This window comes from Xyrauchen texanus, chromosome 43, assembly GCF_025860055.1.
Source record: "Xyrauchen texanus isolate HMW12.3.18 chromosome 43, RBS_HiC_50CHRs, whole genome shotgun sequence".
Classification (NCBI taxonomy): Eukaryota; Metazoa; Chordata; class Actinopteri; order Cypriniformes; family Catostomidae; genus Xyrauchen; species Xyrauchen texanus.
The window spans coordinates 19,479,575-19,501,273 of NC_068318.1; the positions used below are offsets into that span (position 1 = coordinate 19,479,575).

Below are 21,699 nucleotides of genomic sequence, written 5' to 3' on the forward strand. Positions count from 1 at the left end.
ACCCTACAGATTACCATCTCTTCTGATACATTGGTTTTAGGATCTGGGTGGATTATATGTATAAGAAATATATGTGTATATAAAATTTTTCATAAATATACAGCTTTTGCCATCTGCTCACAGAATTAGTTATGACAGCAGGTGCTAAGAAACAAAAACGTGAAGACAGGATTAGTTCACATTTTTTAATAACATAGCACAATTTACATAACACAAGTTTAACTGAGGAGCATGCTGAGTCGCCTCACCCTTTTTTGTACATGATCTAGAAAGGACTTAATTTTTTTACGTACATGATAAACAGCAAAAAAGTTCTTTACAATCTCTTTGCAATACGTATTGACTACCCACTACTGCTTCAGTGGACATTTTAATGTTTGATTTTAAGAAAACAAAAAATTAAACGAGAAATGAAAGAAAAAGCACTGCACAACATCTGAATTTCACAGTTCAAAAGCGCACAACTAACCCTCCCATGGACTACTAAAATAGATCTCTGCTCATTAAAAACAAACTGCCCATTTCTTACTATTTCATTTTGTAGATACATCACACTTTTATACACAGACCAATTGTAAATTGTTTTACTTCATTCAGGTTTCACACTGACTTGTGATAAGATGGCAGGTCTTGTCAGGTTTGCATGTCTTTCATTCAAATTACCTGACTTTTAATGTAGGGAAGCAATATCCATTCTATCTTTGATACTAGTAGAGTTAGGTTCTGGAAACCTTGTTGCATTTGTAAGGATTGTCCGCAAAGACTTTTATATATTGACAAAAATAAAAAAGCATGTTAATAGATCCAGATTTAGGGAATATCATATTAGTGAAGTGCTGTAATCTGTTTGTCAGATTGAGCCTCAATTTGAGTAATACTTGTCATTGACAAGCCCTGTCTAGTAACAATCTGATTCATGTGTAAGTATGTACTGTTGCTTCAGTCATCAAGAGTGTACAGAGAGTGAGTCAGGAGAATGAGAGGGTTTAGTAGAAAATGGTAGAGAGAGAAAAAAGTGATAGAGAGAGAGAGCCCACGCATGAGTTGCATAGTTGAAAGAAGGGATGTGGCCTCTTGGACAATAGGATCCTTAAAAACCATAAAATTTAAACTTAAAACAAGTCTGTGAGAATGCACACTCTCTGTTTGATCACTGCCCACTATGTACAGCCATTCAAAAGTAAAGCTTTCATAACAACCATTTGCATATTTGTACCTTGATTTTTTTTTTTTATTATGGAAAGAAACACAGACTATGCACATATCTACAAGTTTAGCCTTTTTGCAATGTATTGAGGTACCTGTACATTCCAAAATCATCTTTTTTGGGTTTCCAAGGTTAAAGATCTAAGGTTGGTCCACTTGCTCGAGATCAGTGTACTGTACATGTTTAAGAATACACACTTAAGCCAGAGCAAATGGGATAAAAGATCATGAAAACTCTCAGTATTTCATGTGTTTATACAAAAAAACAAAACATCAACACAAAAACTCATCAATCTATTCACAGATATGATACAGTCTCAGTCCAGTATCAAGTGCTTGTTTTGAGTTCCACTTAAAGGATGAAGTCTGTCAGACACAAGTTAGGGGCACACACGTGTGTGTATGTGTTCAGCCTCACCGTGCCTCAATGTCTTTGTGCGTGTGTGAAGGGGGTCTGTCTCTAATATTAGTGCTGTGTGGGGTAGTCCGTCTGGGAGAGGTGGATCGTGCTCCGAGGCTTGGTATAAGAGGGGGTGGGGCACTGAGTGATGCAGTGGGAGGGTTTTTGTTCAGGATTCCATTCTGGGCGGCAGCAACCATTGCAGAGGAGGGGTGAATGCGAGGGTAGTGCATGTTAGGTAGTCCTGGGGCCATGAGACCAGGGTGAGGGAGGTGTCCGTCCAAAGCAGGGTAATGCATAGGGTGTAGACGCCCCTGCTCAAAGTCCTCTCTGAGCAAGTGTAGCCGCTCTCTCTCTTCTAGGTGTGCCCTCTCTTGTTCCCGCCGCTGTTCCAAAGTCAGTCCATGAGGGTGGTCTCGGTTAAAGTCATGAGGCTCGCGGTCCCGGTACGAGCGCTCTGCTTCATAAAGCCGCGGTGCTGCTAACCGGTGTAGAGGATCATTCCTTAGGAGCAGATCCCGAGCTAACGGATCTCTCCGGTGGATGTCTAGTCCCCTGTAAGGGTCCCTCATTGGATCCCAGTGAAAGGCAGGGTAAGGGAACCTCTCTGCACCTGGGATGGGGCTAATGCCCATGAAGGGTGCCACCATCCGAGTCCTCTCCAGGCTACTGATACTGTTTATGGGATGCATGCTGGCCATTCCCATATGTACTGGCATTGAAGATGGCGGGTGAACAGCAGGGGCAGGAGGGGCCTGAGGTGTTGATCTTTGCTCCGGGGATCTCTCTATGGGACCGTCCTGCTCCTCTTTTCTCTCCTCTTTCACTTTCACCTCACTGTTTTTCTTTTCATATGTAATCTCCCCCTTCTTCTCCACAAGCTCTCGATTCAGACCACCATTCACCCGCTCTAGGCCAGCTGGGCGTATGTAGGGTGATGCTGTAACCCGACTGGCTGGCTTGTCTTCTTGAATCCGACCATCATGGATAACAGGAGTGTCTTTGTCGCTGTGGTGATTCTCCTTTTCTTTGTGTTCATCTGTGTTGGAGTCTTTCCAGTCAGAGTGCTCGCGTTCTCGCTCCCGATCTTTGGGCTTGTCCTTGTCCCGAGGCTCGCTGGAGGGGACGTGGTTCCGGGAGGTTTCAGAAGGCCGGGTGTGGCCCAATAAAGTGAGGGGGTTAACAGGAATTGGTGATGGGTGAGTCTGGTGTCTCTTCTCTGTGGGCTCCCTAAAGACAGAGGGAAAATGGGACATTACTACACGCTGAGGTAAATTTTGAGGCAAGACTCTAAATTCTGATTTGAAAAAACCCTATTTGAAGCTGTTGAAAAAGCACCTGTGACTGCACATTGATTGAGTTCTATATTCATAGAATAATTATATACCATTGCATCAAGATGCTAGCAACATTAAACATTATGCAGTTATGCATGTTAATGAACTACAATACTTTGTGGAAGAATTAATATGGTTAATTATTATTAATAAGTTTTACAATTTATTGAAAATTAGTGTTTTTTTTTATCTTGTTGCTTCCATTTAAAAAAAGCAATAAGCCAAAAGAGGCTGTGCATTACAGTGGTTGGGTAAGGGGTAGCTGTGGTTAAATCACTGTAATGCATGGTCTTGAGTGGCTTATTGATGTAACATCTACTTCACTATCTTTGATAAATTATATCATGTGCTAAAATCATATATGCAGATTTACGCACCGCTCCTTATCATCCTTGTTGACTGAGGAGTCCCTTTTGTCCATGTCACGTTCTCTCTCCCTGTCCCTCTCTCTGTCTCTCTCATGGGAGCTGACTGACGTGCTCCGTTCAGAGTCCCCAGGTTTGAGCCAGGGAGGTGGGGTCGGGAAGGAAGGAGGAGTGCGGTGGAGTCTGTTCCATGGCTCGTGGGGCCCACTGAAGTGCTGCTGTGCGCTGGGTGTGTCTTTATGGCCAAATACAGAGTTGGGTGCTGGGAAACAGAAAGGACAATTTCCCCATAGCATATTAGTGCTCACTTTGAATCATCTAGATATTGCATAATTCACCAGAAGTACATACTTTGATTTCAGAATACTACTGTTATGTTTTAACTATTTTTTATGTTAAGTTTGGTTGCTAGTGTAGAAGAAAAATATTTAATATTTAATATGTCCAACGACGTTGGCTACTATATTTCTGAATGGCACGTTTGAAGGTGAAATTTCTGATAAATAGAATTATAATATATTTGTGATTGAACGAGACACGTTGTAAGTTGTTATCAGTTTGACTTATTGACACTCACTGAGTGCTGGATTTCCCAGCCCACCAAAGGCTGCAGTGCTTAATGAGGCTAGACCTCCAAATGAAGGTGGTCTGCTGAAGGGTTCTATCAATGAAAACACGAACAGGAACACAGAATTAGTGAGTGAACAAATAATTGTGTGAATCACCAATTCATTATTACCGGCTTTGATCATAGAACATAATGACAAAATAGATCTGTTCTGTACTTGCACTGAATCTCAACATCACTAATAATTAGCAATATCACCACTTTAAAGTTTTGTTATATGTATATCCACTAAGTTCCTAAGAAGTGTCTAATAACCCTTAGATTAGAACATCCCTTTAAATCAGTGTTTCCCAACCACTGTGCCACGGCACACTAAGTGAAAGATTGTCAGGTGTGCTGTGAAAAAATAATAATTTCAGGGATCCAAACTCTGCACCTTTCTGAAAAAATGTCCGTTTTGAAACCATAATCGGTCACTTTTGTGATTGTGAAGAGCAATGATTAATGTGCAAAGGTGAGTAATATTTATTCGCGTTAAGGGTCTTTCATATGACTCGCGTCAGCGCTGAAGAATACATTGAAGTCTATGAAGTGACGTCACACTGTGAAGTGTTTTTCACACACATGTTTTTGCTTCACCAATAATGTCTTTGAGAGTACTAAGCTACAAGAAATATATAAAAGCTATCCAAATTTGTAAAGAGACATTGAATGTCTCATAATTTCTTTTAATTAAATATGACCTTATCGTTTACGAATATCAGAGACCCATATTGAACTATTTTAAATTCACCAAGAAACCTAAACATAAACAAGTAATTTTATTTATATCTGCTATCAAAGCAACTGCCAGCTTTTTTTCTCTCTTCCAAATACCTGTTTTCAATGTTTATTGTGCACACCTCCCGCTTTTTTACGTGGCAAACTCGTAAAATCGCCCCTCTGTGACGCTTTCTGCAACTCTTGTCATGTGGAGGGCAATGCTGCGCTTGACGCTGGCGTTGAATGGAACGTTGAGCGACTCAACTCATGTGAAATGCGCTTTACAATGATGAAAGAACATTATTGAATCTCAAAATTATTATTATTTGTCTATTATTGTGGTCTTTCCTGATAAAAGACATGCTCAGCAGTTTAAATAGGCTACTGTAGGAAAATGATACTGTAGATCTGCTGTGTGTTTATAATTCTTATAATGAAGTCAGTAGATTTGTAGCCATGCAAGTTTTAATAAAGCAGAAGGTAAGGTCATTGTTGAAACTCATTATTATTAGACTATTATTGTTGTTTTTTTATGAAAAAAATTAATAAAAATGCTCATGCTGAAGGAAGACTATAGATATGCTTTAAACACTATAAAGTCTCTTGGTAGATTTCGGTCATGAACGACTCAAAATGATTCACTGACTCATTCATAGCACATAAGATTTGTGGCCACCTAGTGACATTTCCAAAAGGGGTCACTGAACTAATCAGTTAATAAAATTGAACAAATTTATGAAACAGAGGCAAGCCTCACCAAAATACTCTTTATTTTGCAGCTAATTCAGCACAATTGTAAACCTGAATAAAGCTGAATAACTAAAATATCTGGAATTGCTGATTTAAGCTTATTCTTTATAAAAAATATCCCCAGAAAACATGTTCATGGACCAGTGATTGTCTTACCTTTTTCACCCCTCATGAGTTTGCATCCCTGTAATTTGTTGTGGCATTGCAAGAACAAATCTACAAATTAGAAAAGAAGCAAATTTGTTGTTTTTTCATTACCCATTTAACGCTCTTGCCACCTGTGTCCTCACACAGCGTAGCCTACCTATGTGATTTTTTTGGCATAGCTGAATTTCAAACATTACAAGTAAACAAGCTACTAAGATGGACAGAAAACATGGACAAGTTCTTGAAAAGGAAAAATATTGACAATGGCTAGCCTATGTGGGATAGTGGTGTGCGACTATCCCAAATTTTAAGTCATAAAAAGTGTGCTGTGGCTGAAAAAAGGTTGGGAAACACTGTTTTAAATACAGTAAAAAATGTGTTGACTGCACAGTGACACCTAGTGGAGGAAAGTGAAAATGCACATTTAAGAGGCGAACCATCTTACCCAAGTGAGGTGCTGGGGTAAGAAAGTTGCTAGGGTGATGTGGAGGGTGTCCGAAAGGTGCAGCTGAGGGGTGTGTGGACCCTGAATAAAAAAAAAAAAAAGAAAGATGAACATCGTCTATGGCACTAGGAAATGCATATTGCTTTAGTGTCAGCTTAACTTTTGCAATAGGTACAAACTGCCTATATACAGACATTCACACAGGGTAAAACTCTTCTTTATAGTCCATGAACTATATTTGTTTAATTTAGTTGAATTTTTAATAAATTACATAGATTGCATTTCCAACTCCTTGCCATCTGTTGATCACAACAGTCTCATATATGATGCTAAATCACTTTTTGGTAATCGAGTCACTCAGAATGAAATGTCTGCTAAATACCTTAAATGTAAATTTAATGTGGTGCTGAAGACAGTATGGTAAATTTGAAATTGTTGTGTGTGATTGAACCAGAAAGATTAATGAATCATATTTGTGATTACTCTCTCAACCATGCTGAGATTCATCTCACCTGCTGCTGTGAAAAGCGTTGCAGGTCGTGCCAAGTCATGTGGGTGATGGATAGCTCCAAACAGAGTTGGGCCAGGGGGTCGACATAGGAACTCTGGTTTGAGGCCAAAGTCCAGCTTGTGTGGGTCAACCTGCATCTGCTGCTGAAGAACGGCAAGCACGAGAGAAAAAATATGTAATACCCCTCCCGAAAATATGTAATACCCCCTCCAAAAATTCTCCTTTTGTGTTCCACTGATAAAAGAAAGTTATATAGGTGAGTAAATGCATTTCAGTATTTGGGTGAACTATTCCTATAACAAAAGCAGGAAAACAAGATGCATAGGGATCTTTCCATATTTAGTGCTGATCATGATTGTTGGTTTAGTTGTAATCAGGTCAAGTGCACAGATCTCACCTTTACTTTCTGTTGGTGGTGGTAAATTTGCCAAGCAATATGGACATGCATAGCACACCACTTTCCTGGTTTCTGGGGAGAGAGAAAGACAAGGTTTGAATTTATTTGTTTAGACATGACTAAATTCATGTTTAGTCATGTGTCTAATTTTAATACATTTTAACAAGACTTGTTTTAAATGATATTCAACTAAACACTTAATTTTAGTCTATTTCAGAAGTATGTGTACTCTACACATTTTTTTAATTTATTTTTACATTTAACAGGTTTCTTTGTTTTTAAAATTGTTTGGGCACGACTACAAATTAATTATGCAAAATGTCATTGCAAAGTGCTTTCCGTGATAAGGGAGTCATATAGTGTCTCCTATAGCCTCTGAGATGAGACTGTCGAGTCCCAGCGCACAGCTAATTAAAGAGACAGTAGAGCGGAAGGCAGGTGCTCAGCGCTAGGTGGGATTTAACTGTAATGAGCTTTTACTCTATTTCCTACTTAGTCCTGTGGGAAAACAACCTGAATAACAGATAAAGCAGTCTTACCCTGAGAACCGGCCGGAACGGATCCGTCAGCTAAAGAGAGAGAGAGAGAGAGAGAGAGAGAGAGAGAGAGAGAGAGAGAGATTAGGGACACAAAGCTGTCACTCGGGACTTTTAATTAACATCCGAGCATTACTTCATCACTGACCAAATTAAAATGTTAAATTTCCCTTTCTAATGAAGCATTTCACGGAATAGGCCACAATTCGGAGTATTCCCTTTTCAATCACTGCCTGCATAACAATGTGGAAAAGCAGTATAATGTGACTGACAAATATGACAGTTTTGCCCATAATGTCATTCACCACTAGTTAAAAATACTGCAATTACAGGCAAATGTTTGTAAGATTCGTAGGTATTGTGTGCATTAGCAAAGTTTGTGTATGTGTGACATGGAATAATATACTGTACATACCCTTGGGTCTTTCTGAAGGAGTGTGTGTGGGACAGCTCCAGGCCTGGCTGCCACGTCTAGAGGGTTTGATGTCTGAAGCATACACAAAAACACATACAAAGAGAGACTGTAAACAAATATGCATTAACAATTTTTTTTACTTCCAATAACAATTCATAATTTCACATTTGCATTCATACACTTCGCTGCCACTTATATACAAAGTAACTTACAGGAAATTCAAGGCATATACTGTTCACTGGGAATCAAACCCAAGACCTCGGCATTGCAAGTGCAATAACCTACCAGGAACAAAATACACACTAAAGTACTCAATGATTTCTAAACATCACCATCCTTTGCATACTCTAGCATTCTCAATGGCTGACTAGGCCTTCAGGAGATTTTTTTAAGGTTGATTCTCTGTTAAAACTGTACATATACAGTACATGTTTATATTTAGTCAGATCCATTCCATGTGAAGGAGTCAGCTCAGAATAGCATAGGAGGTTAGTTTTGGGAGTAGTCTGGACATTCCGACATTTTGTGTTTGATAATGTGATACCTTGGGCTGGAACGCTCCCTGCAGAGATCCGAAGGGCCCTGTTGGGGGGATGACGGGCGGAATGCCAGACACAGCTGGGGGGTACGAGTGGAACAGCTGAGAAAAGAAAAGGGATACAAGAAACACAGTTAATCTGGGAGGTTCTTGTTTGATCGTGTCAGCTGTTTATAGTAATACCTTGAGACTAAAGCCTCAAAGTCCTTGTATAAACTGAACAACTGTTAAAGACTGGCTGCTGACATTTAATCAGTCCTTTTCATTACATAGTGGCTAAAATAAACAAGTTTAGTACTGATTTTCATATAATGACATATCAATATCATAGTACGAAAATCAAGCTATATAAACATGGTTGATAAGACTCTACAATTTCAGGTTACATTTGTACAAGTGCTTTAAAAGCAAAATGAAAACCTATCTTTGAATGAATAAATGACAGAATAAGACTACAACGCATCTATTCTGTGGCATAAAATGATAAAAACCTCCTTCTGACCTGCGACTACTGTGACATTCAACAAAGATTAACAGCAAGATAAATTTACAATATGGGTTACTCTCGAAACCTGTTCTGATAGCAATGACTGTTATTATCAAGACTCATTGCATTATGCATGTAATTACTGCATTGTCTGTGTGTGCATGGGTGGGTGTCATGAATGAATGATTGCTAAATATCATATGCGTAATTGAAGGGCAGAGATCAAATAAATTAAACTTGCATTAACGTGTTGGACAGACAGACAAGCTCAAATACAGTTTTATCTCTCAAACAAGCCCTGCAGTTAAGCTTTAAAGACGAGCCAGTGAGGTAGCTAATGTAAAAATATCTTGCAGCCACTGTGGCTTGATATATAATGATTATTGCATTTTAGTGGTTTATTAAGGGAACTGACTCCTGTCAGTTTAGTTCTGCACAGTTCCACCTAGACATGCATTCTAAAACATATATTTCAGGTCCTGGAAGCTGATTGGTTAATACAGAGTTAACACACTATTTTATGTGATTCAGAACAGCTATATTGCTAACAACTATCATGCAAAACACCTGTTTACGTAGTTACTGTATATGTCACCCTGCGGCACACATAGAGGACAAATATTAAATTTAGCACTAGGCACTTACAGAATTATTATTTTTTTTTATTATATTATGTGTCCTTAATATATAAGATAAAACTGTTTTATAAAAGTAATCAAAAAGGCATTGTGTGAATGGTGTACCAATGGTGCATGTCGTGCTTAATGAAGTGTTGGCACTTTAGCTGTAACTATATTCACTATATAGCATGGCCTCTCAAAAATTATAGCTTCAATACATTAAAGCTGGGTGATAGAACGATGTAACCGGATACTGACGATATCCGATAAATATCTAATTGCCGATATCAATGCTCAATGACAGATCACGTTCGACGATATCTGGAAATGAGAAAAACATGGAGCTGGGAAGTCGCCAAATAGATTAGTATCCCAGGGTTTGAAATTAGCACCCGTGACACGCCATATGCTGGTTACCTATTTCATGCACTGGCCAGGTAATTTTGTTCATTTACCCACCACTGTGGCGAGCGACCTCGGAGTGACACATGACAAGAAATGCTTTTTAGACACAAAGACATGCGCGTGAAGAACAGCCTAAAGAGAAGTCATCTATGCTTGTCTGTTTGTTCAGAGGTGTGCAGTGCACACATGTCTCATAGATCATCTACATGTAAAGAGTTCTCACTCTTCCTTTTCTGTTTCAGTCATCTGAAAACAGTTTGGAAGAACTGTGACTGCTGAAAATGACACGAGACATTCTCAGGAAGTGCTTGGAGTAAAATTTGTTTTATTTCCATGGAACAGTTTGGGATTAACAAGCATTGTGAATGCAGTTTTCTTAAGATCTTAATTTGTATAACAAATCTTGTTGTAGACTGATACTTGCGTGAAAGAAAATGAGAGGTGGTTAAATATTTTTGTTTTGACCACTTCATTATTTTAATTGCTTTTATGTTTTGTTTAAAGTGCAATTTGCATTTAGAAATGTCTTTGGTTTAAGTTTTTCATGTTTCAATAAAATTCATTACATGTTTAAAGCAAAATCCTTAAAGCTTACAAGGGGGGTTGACAATGTATTCGGATATTGTGGTATTTTTTAATAAAAACATTGTGAACATACTTCTTGAATATTGCCCAATAACACATTCATAATGCCAAAACACATGACCATATTGAAGGATATTAGCAGAACCAAATGACAATGACCACAATGCTTGGAAAGAAGAAAATGAAAAGTCACCACAGCATTTGACAAAAACATTAAACACATGACAGGTACTCACGCTGTGTCTGTAGAACGGGTCAACTTTAGTGGGGTATTTGTCAAACTGTGGATGAAAGGAGAGACAAAGCTCAGTACACACAAGAATCCTTCAGGGCATAAACATAATTTACTCCTGACAAATATCTTGGAGTCATAAGGCTTAAAACAAATATCAAATGGTTTAATGCACTCTCCAGAAAAATGTGTTTGGTTTGTATGTTGGCATTAAAATGCCCCCTCTGCTCTCTGTCCTGATTAATGAATGTTAGCACAGATGAATGTTAATGAATATCGCTCAGTTATTTCTGCTGGCCTCATCCAGGTTGCCATTTATTTTTATTTCCATGCAGTTTAATTGAATTACAACAAGGTCCTTCTTTCATTAATGTGTATTACTTAGCAATTCTGAGAGTGGTCAAGTAGAGGCCATTCGGCTGTCTAAAAACAGTGCTATAAACGGCTCGTTTAACAAGGTTTGAGTGGACTAATCTGGATCCAGAGAGAATGTTTCCCACTTGTGAGTAAACAATGCGCCTCTCCAACAAGTTTTATACCCTAATTAGCTAACACAGCACCACTCTCAGAGGCCTTTAAATCTGGCATGGTTCAAAAGCCGCTTTTAAGCCTCAGCTGGCCCAGTGCATGCTCTGCGTGGGCACTGCGGTTACCCTAGAGCTGTGTGTGGGAGTGTCTGTATGAAGCCTTAAGTCACTAAACATCCCTGCTGCCTTCCAACCAAAAGACCTCAGTCAAAACTCAATCAAACCAAATGATGTCAATAAACTGAGAATTAATAAACTATTTTTTTAAGTTCTCAAGGATTGGCTGGAATAAAAATGTATCGCCAGCGGCTCTGACTACCAAATCTAAAATCAGGGCAGAGAAGAGAGGGTGTAGAAGCATGCCAGAGAAAAACAGCAGGGAGTTTTTCAACAAATAAAAGCTACATTGTGGTGAGAGAGAGACACATGGTTATGATTAAGAGAGCTTCGAGTGTTTACTGAATCAGCATACTGTACAAATTTATAATGGCTAATCAAAAATCAATACAATACACATACATGGAAGCACACCAGGGTCAGAAATTAATGGGGGCTGCGGGCTAAAATGCTACTGAATATGATAAAAAATGCCCTCTGAACTGAAAATTGGAGGCAAAATATGGCCAGTATAGATCTGTTATTTCTTAGTATTCTATTCTAGGCCTAGTTATACATATTGAGGCAGTAGATGTTTATTTCATGCAAACTAACAATTAAATTTATAGACAAGTAATCGTATTTTATATTTCATTATAGTTCGTTTATCTCATCATTCTAGAGTATTTATTTTAATACCCAATTTATTTTAAATAAAAGGATTAAATGGTAAATTTTTATATAGTTAGACAAAATACACCTTTATAAATGTAACCCCCCCACAGAATTTCTGAGACTGATGCTAACACAAGCACATCAAGTACAATAATCTTACATATGCATAGTTTTTTACGTGTATGTCATCCATACCCATTTAACCATACACTCATACATTCATCCAGTCATTCACCCAGTCTTTTAATCCATCTTTCACACAATATTTTTTCAGAGTTGTGTTACACTTATCCTCACATTTCTGGCTGGGGTACGCACCATGGGCGGTGCAGGCGTGGGCATGATGGCGTGGGGGAAAGGGGTGAATGTGTGCTGGTGTGTGTGTTGGTGTGTGTGCTGGTGCTGATGTTGATGCTGGTGTTGGTGCTGGTGGAACTCAGTCCGCAAGTATGGAGGGGGACCCAGTGACGCCCCACGATCCGCACTCTGAGATGCAAGGAAACGAGTGTTTAATTCCTGCCGGAGAAGGTCTTGTTCTGAAAGAAGAAGAGAAAGAGTTTTAAAAACACATCTAAATGGGGAGTGCCAGAGCCCTTATTCAAAAGCTTTTATCTGATTATCTGGATCAAAAATAAAGCCGATTTTTTCCAATTCAAACAGAATAAAATTGTTCTCTCTCATGTTTCAAAAGGACAAAACAATGATTAATCTTAAATGTTTTGAGGCTTGATATCACTTGAAGTATGTGAATTTACTATACTGGCCTTCAAGTTGTTTATCAGTATCAATGTAATAATATTTAATGGCTTTTGGTATTCGCACATCCCTGCTCTCAGTTTTTCACATTAGTTACCCTGATTGTGGCGGTATCTAACATTACATCTAGCTAGCTAACGTTATTACCAGCAGCTCTGACAACGTAACTATTTTCAGCATCTGAGAAGCAAGTTAGGCTATTTGTAATGATAACTAATCAAGTTGAAGTAACGCTACTGTTTTTACTCCGTCTCGTTTACCATGCTATGTGGGTGTAACTTTTTTGCCATGTCATCCCCATTCATATCTATACAACCAATGTGTTTATAATTAAATTACTACTAGAGCACACAATAGTTTACAAGAGCACAAAGTTCTTCATAAATCCAGCCTCTTAATTTTGCTCTCAAAGTGCACCAGATTGATGCATTTAACTTTTTTTATCAAAATTATCTTACGGGGAGCACGCCCCCGGATTCCCAAGAGGGTTCAAGGTCCACCCACCACAGTCTCACAAAATCCTGTGGGAAACACCGCTGCTCTGTTTCAATAATGTATGTTACATGAGAGATGTGTACCTGAATAGGCACTCCCAGCTGGGTGTCCGGGGACCGGCAGAGTGTTTGAGGTGAGAGGAGGAGGTGGAGGCAGAGCAGCAGGCGACGCAAACATATTGGTGTGATGAGGAATAGTGGAGGACGGCAGGGAGGGGGGGGAGGTGTGAGAGGCAGTGGGGGTCGTCGGCAAGGGCAGGGGGAAGGAGGGTTGGTGATGGTGCAGATGAGGGGCTGGAGAGGGGCCCAGCGGCTTCCCTGGAGTGCTGCTTCGACTACTGCTGTGAAAAAAGAAAGAAAGAATAAATGAAGGGTACAAAAGGTATGCAACATACATCAAAAAATTCAAACCAATACAAAGAATTTCTGTAAAAAATTGTACTCCCTTCCCAAACTGTGTAATGTGTTTTTCTGGAAAATCTTTGCTATAAATCTGGTAAGATTCAGGATCCAGTTTCAGAAACCTGGGAAATGCGTGTATACAGTGCTAAAGAATGTGTTATTCCTGGAGGGATTTCCCAGACACACACGCAAAAGCATTTATCAGAGTCATACGCATCTAACAAAGAGCTCATTTACAGGCAAAGAAATAATTTAAATGCTAATTATATTCATAATAAAAGCTGCAAACACATACAATATCACAATGTATAATTATCATGAGCAGTCCATTGGCAAGATACTGTGCGGGGTGGGCCACATAACAAATATAAAGGACGGCAGAAAAGGGCGAGAGGAGGGAGGGGAAGATCTGCTTCTCTGTGGGATACTGGGGTGTATCTACAAGCTGCCGCCAGCTACAAAGCAGCAGAATCAACGTGGGAGGGGAACGAATCAAACGTCTAATCTCTCAGCTAGGGTTCTCTCTGTGGTGCTGTCAGATGCACATTCACTCTCACACATACACACAGGGATTTGTGCCACATGCTTACTGAAGTATTGATACATTTTACATTTGAATGCTGAAATCATGCTGTTCCGCTACAGAATTTAAGAGTTGAGGCTCAGAACAGCTGCTCAGTCAATGTGTAACACATCTGGATTCCCCACTGACTGGAACAGAATTCTGTTTACTTCCTGCTGTGCTGAAATATTAAGCTCCATAACAGTCATTTGGTGTAATCTCTGCTTCAATGCTCACCTCAGGCTGTTGAGGCTAATGCTGCTGTTGTAGGCTGAAACCGGGCGTTGGTGGCACCACGAAGGTGGCCTGTGCTGTGCAGGTTGGGTGGGGTTCTGCTGGGCTGGTAGTGCTTGTGATGGCGGGTGGTGATAGTTGCCCGTAGCTGGGGGTGCCCTAGGGTGCGAAGGCGTCTCAGGTGGTTGCAGAGGCTGGGGTGGGGCTGCCTGAGAGGGCTTGTGGCCTTGGTTGAGAGGCAGAGTGGTAGAGGGCGTCAACGGTCTAAGTGGGTGCTCTGAGTGCTGGGTTTGGGCTGGGCTCGGGGGCAAAGGTAATGCCCGTTTGGAGGGGGGTGACTGGAGGTGAAGAGGGGAGGGGAGGGGAGGTTTGGGATGGGAGGTGGGCACCAGTGACGGGGTGGCCGAGGGGAGTTCACCGGAAGTCTCCTGGCTCTTCTCTTGGCTGCGCTCTAGGCCTGACACCTTGGGAATTCCCAGGCCTCGCAGCTCCTGGCTGGCATTGATGGAGAGCGCATCAACGCTAAAATCTGGAACTGAAGATACAAAGAGAAAGACAAACTTTTCAGAAGCCACAAACACATACTACTAAACATGTACATGTACTACAATTATTTGTGAAACTTGTGAAACAACTAAGCTTGTGAAACAACTAATTTTATGATATTGGCCTCAATTCTGTCATCTGAGAATAATTTTGGGGATTGTAAAGATATCTCTTATCATAAGGGCAAAATCATCAGTCATTGATTGGCTACTTCCACGAAAATCAATTAATTGCTTTTGCAATGAATCTTAGCCTCTGACGAAGTTCTGGCAGTGTCTGAAATGTTGCGTTGCAGTCGTGCAGCGTGATTGCTCCTATGACCACCAGATGACAAAACACTTAGTCAATGCTAACAATCGACACGATTGGGACTGAAGTCATGACTATGATGTATAACAAAGTCTGACATAATGTCGTACAGCATTCCATGGCTATTAGCCAAGATCTCACTGGGATCATATCATTCAGTCTGACAAGAAACATTCAAAGGACTGTAAAAATTCTACACTGTGCAAAACTGCAAATAAAGCCACTGAAAAGGTATTCCACAGAAAAGATTAGTTCCAAACTAGTTTCTAATAAAAAAATGTTGTTTAAAATTGGATGGATGAATAGATGGATAGATAGATCCAACACACCGCAACGTAAAAATAACATGAAGGACTAGTGCCTCAAAGGCCTCATTTGAATTTCAGATGAGGAGAAAAAAAGACAAGATTAACGGAAAAAAGTATATAGGCTCTGATTGACTCCTCTTTGTCTGCCTCAGATGGAACCACACTTCTCTTTCTTCTCAACCAGTCAGCCTCTCCATTGCCTCCAACAAGGGCTGTTGATTGAGCCTGAATCCCACAGGCATTGGGGTTCCTGCTGGAACAAAACCACTACGGATTGCTGATACCTTTCTCTTGGGCCTGGAGGCCTCTCAATGTAGCACCCCATGGGGCCCAGCTCAGAGCTGCTACAAGGTCCCAGTGTGCAGCTGAGGGTTAGTACATTAGCAGCAGTGTGTGTGATGCAGTCATTAAGGGTCAGGCCATCCCTGTGGTGCTCTGGCAGATGAAGATCAATAAGCTGGGAGTACAAGGCTCCCCTGGGGAACAGGTTTGTGTCAGACATCTGCCATATGACATGGGGGAAGTCGAAACACACGTGTACACATACATTCATATGTATGCACACACATGCACACAAAAGAACAAACTAAATGTATGCACATAGCACTTCACACAAAGACGGAGATGCGTGTTCTGCAGACCGAAAAATATCCCCATTAATGTTCTACCTCATTTGACCCGTGGAGGCACACAATACCCAATGGCTCTGGCACTCTAAGCATACATTTTAACAAACAAGGGCAGTTCAGACTCCCAGCTCAGAAACAAGCTGTCGAGAGGGTGCAATAAGTCACCCTTTATCCTGCCTGAATAACTGGATTTATAGTCAATAATGCCAATAACACATCACAATTGTATGAGTCAGAATGAGGGCTTTTATAAACGAGTTCCCTTCAGAATATTCTGTTCCAGTAGGCTGTCACAGGACGACATGACATGTAACAGGATTGCTGCAGAGTTTTTAAAAATGTAAGACTTTTTTAATACCTGAACAAATAAAATTAATACTGTACTTCCATACCAAAAGAAACCCACACAATTTCAAAATAAACAATGTATCACAGACCTTTACTTAAACAGGCAGGCCACACATTCAGCATGGGCGTAAAATTGCTTATCAGTAAAACAGGGTAGGCTATATGCAAGACATGCTTTCCACATAATCACTTTAAAATTGTTTATGTACCATTATATAAATATTTGATTCATAGTGTGGAACTTTTAAGTTTAAAATATGAAATACACCGGGGACTCTTATTTTGAAATATTTACTGCATCCAGCTGCTCACTGAAACAGATAAGTGAAATAAAATGTGCACTCCTACAGTAATCTATAATGTATTACAATATAAATAATTAAAAGTAAACATGGTCATATTTCATTAACATTACATCGTCATCATCATCATCATCAACAGGTGATCATTAGTTATTGCTTGTCATAAAATTCCAATATGGCCTAATGATTGTGAACTGCTCAGCAACAGCTGGAAACACTCAGAAGCCCCCCGCGTGCGTGGAGAAAATAGAGTGCCACGTTTTCACTCTGAAAGAATCACCGCATGCATTTGTTTAATTAAGTATTATTTTGAAGTTTGATAATCACATTTGGTCATATCATGTTTCCCATCTTTCTGCCCCCAAATTTAAGACCTCTTTAAATGACAATTAAGACTTTTGTTGTATCATTTAAGATATGTAAGACTTTTTATGACCTTGAATTTTGGAAAACCGAATTTTGGACATTTTAAGACTTTTTAAACGCTGTGTAAGGACGGACATACCATCTGTACAACATCGTGGGTGTCCATCTCTTGCTCTCTCTTTTCTGCACTGTGGCCTTCCTGTTGACTTTTGATGGAAAATATCCAAAGCCCTTCTAAAAGGCTGAACCGCAGAGATCTCCTCTGCGCCTCCCTGGAGCGACTCTCTCAATATACCGACATGCCAAAAAAAAAAAAAAAAAAAGCTGGCGGAGAGTGAAAACACGGCCTATTCTTCTCGTAATTAAGACTCCAGGGCCGTGCAGGGAGTGGAGGAGAAGTGTGTTTCTTCTCCCTGGGGAGTTAATTTGTCAAGTCTCCTTGATCCCTATAAACAGATAAATGCAGCTTTCTTTCGCCTCACCAAAAAATAAAAAGAGCGAAGAGAGGTGATTTTTATTCCAAATGGCAGCCATGGAGGAGGATGATTATTAAGATGGTAGAGCAGACTGAGAGGCAGACTTCACAAAGTTCTCATCTGATCACACAATATTTGTGTGCGTGTGTGTGTTTGAGCAGGATTAAGGTCTACAAGGCTCCTGTAGCAGTGTGCTTGGGTGAGGTCTCGGCGGACAGCAAAACACAGCTCATTATCCAGAGGTGAGTCCGCTCTAAAAGCACAGCATATTAACCTCAGCTGCTAAACCAGGACAAACCACAGAGAGAGAGAGAGAGAGAGAGAGAGAGAGAGAGAGAGAGAGAGAGAAAGAGAGTGAGAGTGAGTGAGAGAGAGAGAGAGAGAGAGAGAGAGCCTAAAGATCTCAACAACAAAGAGTTTATGTCAAGGGCAAAGACAATTTAACAGTTATTTCCACATTTTATAAAATAACATCTCATTTACATACCACTGCTATACGTTATAATCACTTCTGCTTTTCTGTTATCTGAATTGTGTATTCTGAAGCTGAAAGTGAGAGTGATAAATTGAATAGGAGAGATAAAATGTGGTTAAAAAAAACCTACAGGAGTATACCTGAAAAATCAGGATGTACAGTATTTCAGCCAAAGTCAATTTACAGAGGAGCTTAACATGGTTGCTTGGCATTAGGCCACAACATTTACTCCTATCACACACATTAATCTAGTTTAATAATGACTAAATGCTAAATCTGGCCCAAACTCACAGATACTGCCATGATACGCCAATGACTTAAACCCAACCACACTGCCTTGTTTCAATACATTTTTGAGTGCTGCATACAGAACAGTTTCCTTCTGGATTGAGAACGAATAAACAAAACAAACTTCATGGTCAGTCGAACCCACCAAAAACCTACTGCAGAGTGTGAGAGGACTCTAAAATTAAGCTTTTACGATTGCAGTTCAGTACAGTTAATATGTAACTGTATACAATTATACATACTCAGTTAAATTCAAAAGCCTTACAAATTAATTCAAAGCAGAACAATAAGTGGTTTGCCTGTACGAGGTAGGTCTTGAATTGGAAAATGTAATGTTAACAAATCTTCCAAAAGTGATTTTATTAGACTGATTGCAATAATATTAATGAGCGCAATAGTGACGAGAGCAAGATGGATTTCATTTAGATAGACTTCACTGATCTTATGAGCCTCTATCTAATATCAGAGCAATCTAACACTCACTTCGATCAAGGGATCCTTAAAATTGGATCCAACATTAACTTTTCACAAACACACACAAGGACTATTTGAGTATTCTTAAAATGAAACATGCATCCTAATGGAGCCCTCACACCATAAAAATTCACCCCTGCGATGAAGCAAAAATTTTATTTTTAGAATCTGCTTAGCAAAAAAACTCTATATCTAGGAAACTTTGCTCAGAGGCTGACAAAATGTGTGAATAGTTCTAGCACAAATTTTCTTTCTCGCTATCAATTAATGTAGCTTTTTCACGAGTAATCAAAGCACCACAGTCCCTTCTATTAAAATCTGCCTCTCTTAGAAAAGTTTATGAGCTGATGATTATAGGTAGTTATACTTACAGGGGTCACTTACAGGGCCTATATGGGTGGTATGCACAGAAAGTTGATCCTTCTGGCAAATGCCAGACATGTTGTTACACTGCGCTTCAGGCATCCTGACACTTCCACACCCCTTCCTCCCTGAAGCATCTCTCTGACATAGCCTCACATACTCCTGTCAGCAAAATATGATGTCTGAGGTTATTGGGCCTTCCTTCAATGCCCCCAGGCCTGTGTTAAACCCATTCCTTCATTCTAACTGACAGCCCCGCACGTCTCCTCTGCCTGACGGCTGTTTTACTGTCAAGTCAGCTGAGCTGAGCCTACAGCCCGCTAGTAACAGCTTAGACAAGGCTACTTGTGATCACTCGGAGCAGAAGAGAGAATGGAGGGCTCTCAAAATTATGATGTAAGTACCTTAGAGGGCAGAGCAGTTGTGGGAAGTTTAATCTGCAACTGCCGAGCCAAAGTTAAAACAATGCGATAGCAACATACTAAGCATTCACAAGCTCATATTGGTAAATCAACGTCATGTTTTTCAACAACTGCAACATAGGCAGGCAACTTAAAAACAGCACAGACCGGATGATGACAGTAAAAGAGGGGTATCCTTACAGTGTCTGGGGTCTCTAATCTTTCATCAGTGAATTTGAATAGCATTGTTTTGTGAAAAAGGCATCATCTTGAGTCACAAATATATGTGCATTTCAAAAGCAGAAATTCCTAACTGAAAATGTAGTCATAATGCAAAAAGTTGCTGAACTGAGCTGGTGACATGCTCAGACTACAGTAGTGGAGCACCTGTGCAAGATGTTCAGAACAGGTGTTTGGGGAATATAATCTTGCAAGGTATAAAACAAACCTGCTAATGGAGGTATTTAAAAGTAGAGCACTTGATTTAATCAACAGTAAAACACTGATTTGACAGCATGGCTGCAGGTGATGCAACAGAAAGTAACTCTTAGTTCTCACACACAGACATATTAGACCATATATTCAGAAGCATTAGAGAATGAAAGCTGATATACTGATAGGGCAGCAACTAATGGTTATTCTGGAAATCGATACATCTAATGATTATTAGAATGATTATTCGACTATTCAGCAATAATTGCTATGATAATCATTAGCTTTAACCAATTATTCAGCTTGTCCCCCGACTTAAAAGGCTGGATTTAACGTGCTTACTAACAATAAAGAGGACAAAATCATATTTTAAAAATACCTCTAAATTATTCAGCTTGTCCCCTGACTTAAAAGGTTGGATTTAACGTGCTTACTAACAATAAAGAGGACAAAATCATATTTTAAAAATACCTCTAAATTATTCAGCTTGTCCCCTGACTTAAAAGGTTGGATTTAACGTGCTTACTAACAATAAAGAGGACAAAATCATATTTTAAAAATACCTCTAAATGACAGTCACTGAATTAAAGGGGGAAAATACTTTTTATTAAAGTTTAATTTAGTAAAGAAATTCACTGTAAAAAAACTATTGTTATCAAGCGTTTTTGTCTTGTTTTCAATTTAAAATAGTCCAAAAATCCTTAAAACAAGATAAATTTACTTGAGAAGCAACATATAAGATATTTAGACTTGCTTTAAGAGAATGTATCTTAAATATAAGTGTATTTTGTCACTTGGTTTTACTTCTGCGAGTGCAGTAAAGACAAAATATACGTATTTTCAAGATCTATTCTCTAAATATAAAGTATAAAATATAAATATATAAAGTATATTATATAAAGTTCTATTTATATAAAGTATAACTATCTTGTATGCTGCTTCTCAGGTGAATGCATCTTTTTTAAATATTTCTAAAATATTTGTGTTTTTAATTGATTAAACATTATCAGATAACAATTTTTCTTCTGCTGTCTAGCTGCTAAATAAAATGTAAGTTTAAAGGAGTTTTAGACTCCCCTCTCTCCTTTTTGTTCACTTCAATCCATCTTTAACTCACAAAAATCAAACTCTCTCTTGTTAATATAGCTGCGTATTGCCAATTTTCATCATGGTGAGAAATGCACAGTGACATATATTATGATTCAATACGATGCGAGCAATCACGTTATAATCTAGCTGCAGTGTGCGTGCGTGAGGGACGAGCGTCCCCGCGACAGAGTGCGCATCAGCCAGGTGCAGTTTCAATCTCTCCCCCTTAGATCGGGACACTTCCCGCAACTCATAGAAGAGGCACTGACCGCACAGAAAAATGCCAGTTTCTGAGTTTGTAGTTATTTATATGATCTGCTTCCATATTATTCAAACTTAAAAAAAGCTATAACACATTCAATTTAACTGCATTTAAGATGTAACCTAAAGGTGTTTCTTTTAAAGACACTCGACACTGAAGTTTTGCTTCAGCGGAGCAGC

At 39.4% G+C, this 21,699-nt stretch overlaps 1 protein-coding gene across 2 annotated transcripts in view; it reads right to left on the reverse strand.

Moving 5' to 3' along the window:
- Positions 1–73: 73 nt before the first annotated feature.
- The window catches only part of LOC127635793 (autism susceptibility gene 2 protein-like), a 421,414-nt gene continuing 399,788 nt past the window's right edge, over positions 74–21,699 (reverse strand). Inside the window, exons 7-20 of one of the 2 annotated variants that reach the window (XM_052116015.1) lie at positions 14,456–14,987; positions 13,339–13,595; positions 12,323–12,540; positions 10,711–10,755; positions 8,384–8,479; positions 7,840–7,911; positions 7,428–7,457; positions 6,889–6,960; positions 6,493–6,634; positions 5,981–6,061; positions 5,545–5,604; positions 3,886–3,969; positions 3,321–3,570; positions 74–2,836 (exon numbers count right to left, since the gene is read on the reverse strand). In XM_052116015.1, coding sequence (XP_051971975.1) covers positions 1,621–2,836; positions 3,321–3,570; positions 3,886–3,969; positions 5,545–5,604; positions 5,981–6,061; positions 6,493–6,634; positions 6,889–6,960; positions 7,428–7,457; positions 7,840–7,911; positions 8,384–8,479; positions 10,711–10,755; positions 12,323–12,540; positions 13,339–13,595; positions 14,456–14,987 — 3,155 coding nt within the window. In that variant the 3' untranslated portion in view covers positions 74–1,620. Of the gene's footprint in view, positions 2,837–3,320; positions 3,571–3,885; positions 3,970–5,544; positions 5,605–5,980; positions 6,062–6,492; positions 6,635–6,888; positions 6,961–7,427; positions 7,458–7,839; positions 7,912–8,383; positions 8,480–10,710; positions 10,756–12,301; positions 12,541–13,338; positions 13,596–14,455; positions 14,988–21,699 lie in introns of both variants that reach the window. The other variant, XM_052116016.1, reaches the window with a different exon arrangement.